The 13,014-nt window shown below is 43.7% G+C and overlaps 1 protein-coding gene and 1 long non-coding RNA gene across 4 annotated transcripts in view; one reads left to right on the forward strand and one right to left on the reverse strand.

Annotated features, from left to right (window-relative positions):
- Nucleotides 1-1,705: 1,705 nt before the first annotated feature.
- Nucleotides 1,706-3,379, forward strand: LOC148115798 (uncharacterized). The gene is made up of 2 exons (XR_015731793.1): nt 1,706-1,800; nt 3,181-3,379. It is a non-coding gene; the product is annotated as an uncharacterized LOC148115798 (long non-coding RNA).
- Nucleotides 3,380-3,982: 603 nt separating this feature from the next.
- LOC117657522 (uncharacterized) overlaps nt 3,983-13,014 on the reverse strand; it is a 29,535-nt gene continuing 20,503 nt past the window's right edge. For all 3 annotated transcript variants that reach the window (XM_087884327.1, XM_087884326.1, XM_087884328.1), the window contains one exon: nt 3,983-12,498. In XM_087884327.1, the coding sequence (XP_087740453.1) occupies nt 10,190-11,908 (1,719 nt within the window). In that variant the 5' untranslated portion in view covers nt 11,909-12,498 and the 3' untranslated portion in view covers nt 3,983-10,189. The remainder of the gene's footprint in view (nt 12,499-13,014) is intronic.

A 13,014-nucleotide genomic window follows, 5' to 3' on the forward strand; every position in this document is an offset into this window, starting at 1 on the left:
AATCTGGCATGCAAGGTGGTTAGATCTGGCCTGTGGGTCTGCCCTGGAAACATTAAAGGACCGGCCTGTGGCGCCTTGGCCAGGCCCAAGCTGACCGGGTGCTGATTTGCCACCTGGTGGAAGCCATTTGGGCCGGACCACGGCCAGCCTTAGATATGTGGCACCGCCTCGGCCCTGCCCCCTGGGTATGTGCACAGGGTCGGCGAGCGCGCAGGGCCTGGCGTTCCTAGGGACTGAGCACTGCCCTTCGCCCAGGACACCAGCCCTCTCATGCTCGGAGCCAGGGGCAGGACCAAGGCGCCACCACAGATCTAAGGCTGGTCACGGTCCGGCTTGGATGGCTGCTGCCAGGTGGCAAATCAGTGCTGCAACTGTGCCGGCACCTCCATGCTCCGCTCGCTGGCCTTTCCCTGGGACTGCCTTGCCCCACGTGGGAAAGCCACGCTGCCAATCTCTCCCCCTCCCCTTGCCCCTTGTGCGTGGAGGGAGGAAGAGGTGGGAAGGAGAGGGCATCAGACCCTGGACGCTTTTGCCTGCCAGCACGCCATGGACGGTAAGAGGTTGCACAGGGTCCGGGGCGGGGGATGTGGAAGGCGAACGACGGTTTGCCATCAGGCATGGAGGCTACGGAGGGGAGGGTGGACAAAAAGGGAAGCTCTGAATTTTGATCCCTTCCCTTGTTGTTGCCTCTGTGCCTGATGGATCTCTGTGTGACTCTCAGCTCACCTCTCCGACCCGTGCACGTGCGCACATGAGCACGTAAGGTCTCCCCCCTTGCAGCCTGGTGCTGTGACATTGGAGAGGAAAAGATCAGGAGAGTCTGGGCGCTGAGAAAAAGAAACAAGCGTTACCAAAAAACAGCTTTTGTTAGCTTGCACTTTGCATCCGGAAATACGTAAGATCTCCAACCTCCGGGTGTTCCGTTGCGCACTGAAGACCCTGTTGTTCCGCCAGGCAGGGCTGTTAATATAATAATTTTAAATTGGGGTATTTTAATTTTTGGGGTTTTAAATCGGCCAAATCTATTTAATTATTTTAATTTTTAATTATTGTTGTGTCTTGTGTTTTTTAAATTGGCTGTACACCGCCCTGAGTCCTTCGGGAGAAGGGCGGTATAGAAATAAAATTATTATTATTATTATTATTATTATTATTATTATTATTATTATTATTATTATTATTATTATTATTATTATTATTATTATTATTATTATTATTATTATTATTATCCTACCATCACAGAAGTTTGTTTGAGTGAGTGTCAGGGGTGGGTTCTAAAATTTTTGTACTACCAGTTCTGTGGGCGTGGCTTATTTTGTGGGCGTGGCTTGATGGTCATGGGACAATTATTTAGGATATTTAGGATTTAGCAAAGATACTGGTCTACCAGGCTTTTAACTGCTTGCAGAGCTGTACTGATCTACCCATTTATTTTTTGCAGGCATTGATCTACTCATGTATTTTTGCAGGCACCGGTCTACCCATTTATTTTTGCAGGCACCGGTCTACTCATTTGTTTTCTTTTACCACTGATCAGCTGTAGGGCGGCCCTTTGAAGCCCCGCGGCAACAGTTTAAACAGTTTTTTTCTCTCTAGCCATCAGCTGGGACTCAGGAGACAGCAATAGATTGGGGGTGGAGTGAAATAAAAGGGAAGAATAACGCGGGAGTGGGGGGGAGCGGGGGGTGGGAAGGCATGGGAGTGGGGGGGCGCGGGGGGGTAGAACCGGTTCGGTGACGTCATATCGTCACCGCTACCAGCTCGGGAGAACCGGACTGAACCGGGAGGAACCCACCACTGGTGAGTGTGTGTTTATGTGTGTGGAGGGGGGTGGGGCAGGTGGAGGTGTCTCACTCACTTGCACTCACTCACTTGCAGCCTACAAGCTCATGGTAGGCTGAAAGCTAACAAAAGCTGTTTTTTTGCAATGCTTGTTTCTTTCTCTCAACCCCCAGCCTTTCCCGATCTTTTCCTCTCCAATATCACAGCACTGGCTGGGCTGCAAGGGGCACACACACACACACACACACACACACACACACACACACACACACACACACACAAACATATACGTGCACGAGTCTGGGAGATGTGAGCTAAAAACCATGCTGAAGCAATGATGGGGGAGGGGTCAATATGGGAAGCCTTTGTTGGGAGCCTCTTGGCAGCTTAAAAAAAGAAAGGAAAGGAAAGCGGGAAGGGAGGGAGGGAGGAGTGAGTGGCAACTTTATTAGCAATCCAAGTTAACATTGGTATTCTTGAATTGTGAGCTCGCAGGAAAGTATCCCCTCCTTGTGTGTTGCAAACAGCCATTTCCAGTGGGGAAAACAGGACAAAGCCGAGTGGGGAGAATATTTTCCCTTGTTATGTTTCCAGTCTGAATTAGACCATGGGAGGCTCCCTACAGGACAGCCCTTTTAAGGATTATGTATTAATAGAAAAGCAACTAATTTATCTCTGTTCCTAAACGCTAAGGCTGTTGTACTGAAGGGAAACAGTTATAAGGATATAATAAATAATACTAGAATATGATATACTCAGTGGTGGGATTCAGCCAGTTCGCACCACTTCAGGAGAACCGGTTGTTAACTTTCTGAGCAGTTTGGCAAACTGGTTGTTGGAAGAAATCATTAGGGCAGAGAACCGGTTGTTAAATTACTTGAATCCCACCACTGGATATACTGGTATACGAGAATTAGTAGGAACTTGTTGTTCTGTAACCATTAGGTTCCTGTAATACACATATGGCCTTTTGTATTTGTACAACACACATATATTGTACCTTTATATCTGTAACACAAATATGCCTTTGTATTTGTATCACATATATTATATGCCTTTATATTTGTATCTCCTGTAACAAACATATGCTGTTATTAGGCCTCTGTAAGGTATCTGGTATTTGTCAAACATATGTTCCTGCCATTTGATCTGAACCCATATCAATCTTCTTCCTGTTTTTCTTATGCCATCTAAGAGCATGGTACGTATCTCAGTTGGAACTGCAGACATCATCCGAGGGATAATTTTACACTTCAGCTCTAACTTACACCTTTGATTATACAGATCAATTTATTCCTTGGATGATGCAGAACCAGGAGGCCAAATGGCCAATTGAGAGAACAAAGGAATGCTCAAGGAAGAGATAACGCTAATTGGGAAACTTCTATTCCTTTGCAGGGCAACAAGGAATACACAAACCTGAACTAGGAGGCCAGAATTGGGTACTAAGCTGATGTCTCTGAGGGTATAAAAAAGGACGCCTTACCTTCCCCAAGGTGTGGCTATCTCCTCACATGCATTGTATCTGTATGTTCTGGATATAGTCCCACCCAGTATTTTGTTTTTGGCCATAAATAAAATCTGCTTCTTTTTGCAAGCCTCGTCTTGAGTCTCTCTTTTTGGCATTCTGGTGATTCAAGTACATTTTGGGACCTTACAGTACATAAAAAACAGAGGAGTTCTGATCAACTATCACAACCAACATTTTGACAAGTTTTGCTGTTGTCTGTGGACTCTCCCACTAGATGCAAGCACCGGATAAACTGAGCCTGGTTTGTTTTCAGTCTTTGGCCACAAAAGGAAGGGAGGGAGGGAGGGAGGGAGGGAGGGAGGGAGGAAGGAAGGAAGGAAGGAAGGAAGGAAGGAAGGAAGGAAGGAAGGAAGGAAGGAAGGAAGGAAGGAAGGAAGGAAGGAAGGAAGGATTATAATAAGAGGGAATCAGATTCGGAGGAAAATCCTACCTTAGCACTTGGCCACCAGCTGCCCTTCTGCCCTTTCACTATCCCCTTGTCCCCTCCTCCTGACTCTCCTGGTAGTCTCCCATCCTATTGCTGAGGATGCTTTAGTTACAAAGTTGGGGCTCCTCGCATGGAGAAGAAGTGGCCCTCCCTCTGACACACACACACACTTTGCCCTCTGTAGCATTCATTCTGGCGGGCTTCTCATGAGAGGTTCAGTTTAGGAAAACACAGGACAAGCGTTTTCTCGGGATGAGAGAGCAGCAAACAAAAGGCTACAATCTCTTTTATTAGTTATCCAAATACAGCGTCATCAGAAGGCGTTATTATGGCTACACATCTCATATTACATACAAGAGATAGGAAAGCGATAGTAAAGATGCAAAAGCGAAACTTAACTCTGGCTGTTTGGTACCAGTTACTACCAGGCGAGAGGCCCATCTCCTTTATCTGATTCTCAGGAATGTTTTTACAAGGAGATAGGAGATGTCTCTGCCTTTGCAGGCACAGCCTATGTTAAGAACAAAGAGAGAATGAATAGGGCCCTTCAGAGAGTATCCATATGAACCCGCTTTTCATAGTTTGATTATTTCGATGCTAAGCTCCATACAAGTGTCCAACCAGTTAAACTGGTCTATACATGTACTATGGCCACTGCATTCCCACATTTCCTCTGTTTTTGTTTTTTTGCAACAGGGCTCAGCTGTGTTGTTATTATGATGTTCTCTTTATGCCTGGGAAACATGCCTATCATCATAGCAAACAAAGCAGGAATATATTGAATACTACAACATACAGAAATAAGCAAAGCAATAATCATGAGTACAGTAGACAATATGTTCTTCATCCATCTGGTTTCTGCAAATGTTTTTAGCTCACCCATCCTTTTATTACGGTGAACAAAGTTAGTGGAAAAGTGGCCAGGAGATGTCAAGCGAGGTAGGCCATCATGTTTCTGAGTTGTATTCCAGTTATACATTTCCACAAATCGCTCATACAAATAGTAAATCCATCCGGTTTCAGGCACCCAAGAAAACCACATGTCAGGAGTTTGTAACCTCTGAGTTATCCTGGAAGCCCTATCTTGCAAGTCCCGAGCACCTTCTCTGACCACACCTGATTTGTTCCTCCAGTTCCAGAAGGGCTTTGGTTTCACTTTTCAGGACGTCCTTCCTATTGGAGGGAATAAAACCTTTGCACATTTGCAGAAGGGAGGGGAGACATTGGATACAGCAACAAAGCAAAACAAGCAGTACAATTATAGATACAATAATTGGCATAATTAATTTCAACCAAGAACCATCCGGGAGCCATGACCAAAGAGCAGCCCAGATGTCAATGGCGCCAGATCCATTGGATGATAAGGGATTGTTTTTTGATCAAGTTTTCCATATGTTCTATGGTGTGAGTGATGTTATACTGATAATCAGATACATAGGTACAACAATGTGAATGTATAAGGGCACAATCGCCTCCTTTAGCTAAGGCATATCGGTTTTGTAGGACTACCTCTCTGATTTCAGCCAGTTCTTTATTCATCAGCTTCAGCACCTTGATAGTCTCGTTGAACATATGTACTGTCCAGTTATTTAATAAATGAAGATCCCGATAGTTCATTGCCACCCGAGATTGGGCAAGATGTCTCTGGATATCTGAGTTTTTAATGAGCCACCTGGTGTCAGTGGTGGGTGTGGTTTAGGAAATAGGAGTAGTGGAGTTTATCCAATTAGCAGCTATTTGAATGTCTTTTATTACTATCCCATCATGATTGAATGTAGAGGCTGCTGACATGAAGGATCATGAGATGTAGGGGCAATAGATGCAAGATCGTGACTTAATTCCAGAATCCATGATATATAATCTCCTCTATGCAATTGTTACAGAGGCCTATTGTTCTTATTCACTCCCCCCTTAGCTGGAAATGTCAATATGGGAAACTTAGGTGGTGGAGTAGACTTAGGTAGAAAGTAAGGACCTTGTGTATAGACAATGCATTTGTGGCGGGAGCGTTCTTACATGGTCACTTGAGAGTCCCAAAGCTAACAATGTCCAAGGCCATAAACAAATCATAGTCACTTATACGTGTGAAACAAAATTACTAGCAAAATCAGAAAAACAATTCTACTAACATTAGTATGTGTAAGAAAGTGTTAAAATGTATATGTACAATGTGAAGGTAGTTTCCTCCTGATGAATATTCGCTGTGCGCAGGGGACCAACTTCCGATGTAGTTCTGCAAAGCTGATGGTCACCACCTTGCGTTAAGAGTCTGTTGCCGGGAGGACTCAGCAAGATGTTTTTTCTCTTAAATCTCAGCACCAGGGGTTTCTCCTTCTTTTTGTTGTAAATGAAATGGTCTTACGTGTCTTTTGGGGATCCAAATGATGCGATCATTGTCCTGGACAGCAGCATATCCATGGCCCCAGGTAATAAGGTCAGCAGGTCCTCTCCATGCAGGATCAGGTAGTTGGTGGAAATAGACCTTCGGTTTTAGGGTAGCTGATGGATAAGCAGAAAAATGACGGGTCGCAGCCGATGTGGGAGGCAGTCCAGTCAGGTTAAAAAAGCTCAAAGTATATAAACAAAGATTGAGTTTGTTTTGCATGGCTGGGAGACCGAGGCATTTTTCCTCTTTCAATTTTATAAGCCAAATTTGTGTGTGATGGACCACTTCTTATAAAAATCTGCAAAGGCAGTACTGGTATACGCAGGTCCATTGTCAGTTTTAAGTTCAATTGGGCGTCCCATCGATGCAGAAATCCGAATACAATGATTTATTACATGTTTGGTTGCTTCCCCCCTTTTTGGGAATGCCATTAATTAGTCCTGAATAAGTATCCACGGAAACATGCAAATATTTCCATGGGGCAAAGGATGGGTATTGAGTTACATCCATTTGCCAGATTTCACAAGTTTTAAGACCTCTAGGGTTTTACCCATAGGGATAGAATGAGCTTGTTGACTACAGGTAGGACATTGTTGTATGATGGCAGTCGCTTCAGCTGCCGTGAGACCAAATTGTTTCGCTAATGCTTTTTATTTTGATGAAAATAGGCATGACTGTCCCATGGTGTGATGGAAGATATAACCATGAGCGCAGTTGCAGCTTTGTCATTTCCCTCTTCCAATCTCTGTCTCCGCTACCCATAACATCTATAACCTTCCAATCAACTTTCTGCTTTCCTTCACTAACTCCTTCTTACATTCCCTGTAACACTGGGTTCTTTGCATACCAGTCTTTATTCAAAATAGCACAATTATCTATTCACAGCCTACAATATCCAGTCAATCCTAAAAAATTTCCTCAACTCTTCAGGTGTTATTTTCTTTCATTAATTAAATGTCCCAAGTATTTTATCTCTCTGTCTACATATTGTAATTTCTAACTCATCTCTGTGATAATTCCTAAAAATGGCAGCAGTTTTTGCTGCTGACAAAGAAACAAACAAATAAACAAACAAACAACAGACAAACAAAGAACAAACATGCCATCTGTTAAGTATGCAAAATGCACGTAGACATAAAAACATTAAGGAGTATTTTGAGTCAATGCTCTGAAATAGAATTGGGTATGAAAGTATTTAAAACGTCAAAAATGTTCAGAAGGAAAAAAATCAAAATTGCATTCTGAGCCGTTCAGTGCTCTGCAAAGGCAGGTATCAGATATCACCCTTTCACTCCCGCCTTTCTCTGGCTGGTTCTCTGAGAGAAAAAAAAATGGTTAAAAGTACAAAGTAGCCCCCCCCCTTTCGTGCCTCTCATCTCCCAGGGAAAAAAGGGAGGGGGTGAGGGAAAGGAAAAATTTTTTAAAACAGACCAAGCCTCCCTTCTCCTCGGAGGGCAGGGAGAGAAAAGAAAAAAAAAGTGCTTATACACAAAATTACATTTCATGCAATCCAATACACACCCATTCACATCTGTACTGCAATCAGACCTTTTGTATAATACATCCTTCATGTGAATCAGTCATTCAAATTATTTCAATGAACTAGTTTATTCCCAAAAAATTCAGGCAACAGTCATAATCACAAAAAGTGATATGGGCCCATAACCATTGCCCGGTTTTCCACAGTTTCAAGTTCAAACCCAGTCAATTTTTGCTGGCCAGCCAAGCATATCAATTCCACACACTATCATTATAGATGCACATCAACAAAATATTTTAAACAGAAATCAAGTTGTTTCAGCCTGTCAAACATACTGAGAGTCATAGATCAGATTAAAAGCTTGTTGAGAAAAAGTGTGAAAGCTAAGATAGTCGCAGACAATTAGTGTAAGATTCTTTCCAGATGTCGTCATGAGTATCCTTGTAAGCAATGGCTCCTCTGGAGAAAATCATTAAGCAAGTAAACCTAGGATCTTTAGGCAAATGATATGAAATACAGCTTACACAGTCAGTTAGAGCACACTGAAGAGATGAATTATTCTGAAGATAAAAGTAAAAGTCAGATTTTGAGATAGAAAGAATAATATTTATTAGATCAGTTCCATTTCTTCGACAGTCTGGCGTAAGCCCCAAGGTTATGATTTCAGCAATAGCTTAAATAAAGGGTAAAACATTTTTAGATGGTAATGAGACAAATAAAGCAATGTACCTTTTGCTGTTCTAAAACAGAATTAAATCTCCTGGCTTTTTTCTTTTAGTCAATAACTCAAATAATGGGCTAAGTAAATGCATAGGTAAAGAAAAATATGAGCAGTCCCAATTAATAGTACCCAGTAATTGTTGCAAATTTAACTTTGGGTAACTTTAAAAGCCGGAGCTTTTGTTGACGCTTGCCAGAGACAAGCATTTCTCTGAAGGCTTGTTAAGCACATTCAGAAGAAGCTTGCAAAATTGCAGCCGGCAGACACACAGAAAGCATTTCAGCAATTTCTTTTTGTATTCCATCCCCCTTTTTTTGTCTAACTGTTTCTTTAAATTCTGCTTAGTGGGGGTGTAACTGACTCCTTCAGAATGAGCTGATGTTTAATTTCATGCCGTGCGTCTGCGTGGGTCTTTTTTTTCTAATGTATCATTAAACACTCTATAACTAATCTCCAGAGTGCAAAAAATTTTTTCCAGGGCTGGGGAGGTTTGTGGAGGCATGTTCCCATCTGCTTCCACATATTCACTTTTAAAGAGCCCTTTTATTGCCAAAAGTATTTTAGAAGGTAGATCAAATTCTTTTTTATCACGGGCAGAACTTTCCCGTTATCTTTTTAAAAACAATAATATTAGTCTTGGATATCTCACCAAGCTCCTCAGATACTGCGTCTGCTGCTTGGAAAGACCTCTCCCCTATACTCACGAAAGATTGTCGCCGTGTTTCAGGCTAAATCGTGGTGCACAGCCTCTTCCAGGCGGTGAGAACAGGGGTTCCAAGAGACGTATAGCCTCAAGGGCTATCATGTCGGGGTACTTGGCAATTCTGCCCCCATACTCACGATTTATGGGAGGGTGCTTCGTCCGCAGACGACCGGCCCTGGTTTGCAGAGGCTTCTTCCAGCCGAATGAGTATGAAATTACCAAGAGACATATAGCCACAAGCAGGGTTATCACGTTGGGGTCACCAGATGTAGCATTCATTCTGGCGGGCTTCTCATGAGAGGTTCAGTTTAGGAAAACACAGGACAAGCGTTTTCTCGGGATGAGAGAGCAGCAAACAAAAGGCTACAATCTCTTTTATTAGTTATCCAAATACAGCGTCATCAGAAGGCGTTATTATGGCTACACATCTCATATTACATACAAGAGATAGGAAAGCGATAGTAAAGATGCAAAAGCGAAACTTAACTCTGGCTGTTTGGTACCAGTTACTACCAGGCGAGAGGCCCATCTCCTTTATCTGATTCTCAGGAATGTTTTTACAAGGAGATAGGAGATGTCTCTGCCTTTGCAGGCACAGCCTATGTTAAGAACAAAGAGAGAATGAATAGGGCCCTTCAGAGAGTATCCATATGAACCCGCTTTTCATAGTTTGATTATTTCGATGCTAAGCTCCATACAAGTGTCCAACCAGTTAAACTGGTCTATACACGTACTATGGCCACTGCATTCCCACAGCCCTCCTGCATACACCATGAGCAACGTGCCCAAGGACAGCGAGCATAGCAGCAGCCTTGAGGAGGAGGTAAGCACAGCCGGGCACCCACTGGGGGAAGCAGGGCTGGGCTGTGGGGTCCCAGTGCAACGGGAGCTTGAGGGCCAGGCTGGGCGCTTATGCTCCTAGGACTCTGGGCAGCCTGCACTACTGCCAAGGGGTCCTTTGCGTGGCCTGAGAGGGATGAGGAGAACAAGATTTTTGGCGCTTAACATTGTCTCACCTTCCTCTGCTGGAGACAATGGATCCCCCCAGACCTGCCTGGGCCACCACAGGTGCCCCATGACACAAGAGATGTCGAGCTCGTCATGTGACATCACCCCACCACGCCCACCCACAAGATCAACCACAATCCTGATGTGGCCCTCAATCAAATTGTTTGACTCTGCTGGTCTGGACACTCATATGGTTTCCTCCTGTGTGAGTCCTCTGGTGGATCACCAGATCAGAATGGTAACTGAAACTTTTCCCACAATCTGCACACTTGTGTGGTTTGTCTCCTGTGTGAGTCTTTTGGTGTTTCACCAGAGAGGAATTGAGACTGAAGTTTTTCCCACAATCAGGACATTCAAAGGGTTTCTCCCCTGTGTGATTCCTCTGGTGGTTCACCAGGCTGGAATTCCGACTGAAACTTTTCCCACAATCAGAACATTCAAAGGGTTTCTCTCCTGTGTGAGTCTTTTGGTGTTTCACCAGAGAGGAATTGTCACTGAAACCTTTCCCACAATCAGGACATTCAAAGGGTTTCTCTCCTGTGTGAGTCCTCTGGTGTTTCACCAGGCTGGAATTGTCACTGAAACCTTTCCCACAATCAGGACATTCAAAGGGTTTCTCCCCTGTGTGAGTCCTCTGGTGTTTCACCAGGCTGGAATTCTCACTGAAACCTTTCCCACAATCAGGACATTCAAAGGGTTTCTCCCCTGTGTGAGTCCTCTGGTGGTTCACTAGGTTGGATTTATGACTGAAACTTTTCCCACACTCAGGACATTCAAAGGGTTTCTCTCCTGTGTGAGTCCTCTGGTGTATCACCAGGTGGGAATTTGCTCTGAAACGTTTCCCACAATCTGGACACTCATATGGTTTCTCCCTGGTGTGAGTCCTCTGGTGGATAATGAGGTGGGAATTCTGTCTGAAACTTCTCCCATAATCAGGACATTCAAAGGGTTTTTCTCCAGTGTGAGTCCTCTGGTGTTTCACCAGGTGGGAATTCTGTCTGAAACTTTTCCCACACTCAGGACATTCAAAGGGTTTTTCTCCTGTGTGAATCCTCTGGTGGCTCACCAGGTTAAAATGGTGACTGAAATTTTTCCCACAATCTGGACACTCATATGGTTTCTCTCCTGTGTGAGTCCTCTGGTGTATCAGCAGGTTGGAATTGAGAGTGAAGTTTTTCCCACAATCAGGACATTCAAAGGGTTTCTCTCCTGTGTGAATCCTCTGGTGGCTCACCAGGCTGGAATTTTGACTGAAACTTTTCCCACACTCAGGACATTCAAAGGGTTTCTCTCCTGTGTGAGTCCTCTGGTGGCTCACCAGGTCAGAACGGTAACTGAAATTTTTCCCACAATCTGGACACTCATATGGTTTCTCTCCTGTATGAGTCCTCTGGTGGTTCACCAGGTTAGAACGGTAACTGAAACGTTTCCCACAATCTGGACACTTGTGTGGTTTGTCTCCTGTGTGAATCTTTTGGTGTTTCAGCAGACTGGAATTGAGACTGAAGTTTTTCCCACAATCAGGACATTCAAAAGGTTTGTCCCCTGTGTGAATCCTCTGGTGGTTTACCAGGTGACAACGGTAATGGAAATGTTTCCCACAATCTTGACACTCGAAAGGTTTCTTTCCTGTGTGAGTCCTCTGGTGGTTCTCCAGGCTGGAATTGAGACTGAAACTTTTCCCACAATGTGGACATTGAAAAGGTTTTTCAGGACATTGAAAAAATTTTTTAAGACATTCAAAGGGTTTCTCTTCTGTGTGAGTCCTCTGGTGTATCACCAGGTGGGAATTTGCTGTGAAACTTTTCCTACAGTCTGGACACTCATATGGTTTCTCCCTGGTGTGAGTCCAACTGAACAAAGTTGCCATGCTTGCAAAAGCATTTACCACATTGGGAGCAGTTGCAGGGCATCTCTACTATGAGGATCTTTCTATGAATTGCAAGGGAGCTATTCTGACTAAAGTTTTGCCACATTCAGAGTATTTATATGGCTTTTGTTCAGTGTGGATCCTCTTGTGATTTGAACTCTTTACTTTTCCCACAATAGGCAAATCTATGAAGCTTTTCCATCACTGACATTCTTGAGGAGGTCAAAAATAAGTGTGATTCCTTATTTTGTTGGTGCCTGCATTACTGGCTGCCATATGTGACTATCCAATTGATATTTTCTTCCCCACTGGCTTCCAGATATTTCCCTCTTTTTCTGAACGGAAAAATGATCTCCTTCGACCTTTTCGAGTAATGTATTCTTAAATTCTATATAATCTACTTTTTCCAGCTGCAAATCTCTTCATGATTTTCTCTTTTCTGTCTCTTATCTGCTGATGAAGTAGACAAATTCTGTGGTTTTCTGAAGCAAATTGAAAATATTTTTTATTTCTGCTTCAATTTGCTTTGCTTTTCAGTGTTGCTTGTTATTCTCAGTTGTCCAGTGTGCATATGTTGGCATCCTCTTTGTCTGTAAGATTCAAAAGAAAGTGTAAGTTTTATAGTTTATGAAAGGGTTGCAGAAGATGTGAAAAAAAGAAGTACAGGTAATCCTTTAGGTACGACAGGCCATTCAACGACTGCTTGAAGTTACAACACTCCCCCAAATGCTAAATACGAATCCGCTCCAAAGTTGAATTTTTGCAGTGCCTCCCACACCGGGAGTCCTTGACTCCTTCATTGCAGAGATGCTGCAGCATACCCACCCACCTATTTCCCTTCCATCTTGCCCAGTCAGTCCTCACAATCCCCAGACCCCAGTATGTTGGCCTGCTTTGCAATATACTATGCATTCCTCCCCAACCCCACTCCCCCATCACCATTCACTTACTAAATTTCTGACGAGCTCAGGAAGTCAGCTGGGCCACGTGGCATAAGCAAGAAGAAGAAAGATAAACTCTTTTCTTTCCATGGGAATCCTTTCACTCCAGCCAGCATTAGTGATTTACCCTGGCTGAGGAGGAAAGGATTGCCATGGAAGCAAAAG

This window comes from Pantherophis guttatus, chromosome 2 (assembly GCF_059756535.1).
Source record: "Pantherophis guttatus breed Tessera chromosome 2, ASM5975653v1, whole genome shotgun sequence".
NCBI classification, from domain to species: Eukaryota; Metazoa; Chordata; class Lepidosauria; order Squamata; family Colubridae; genus Pantherophis; species Pantherophis guttatus.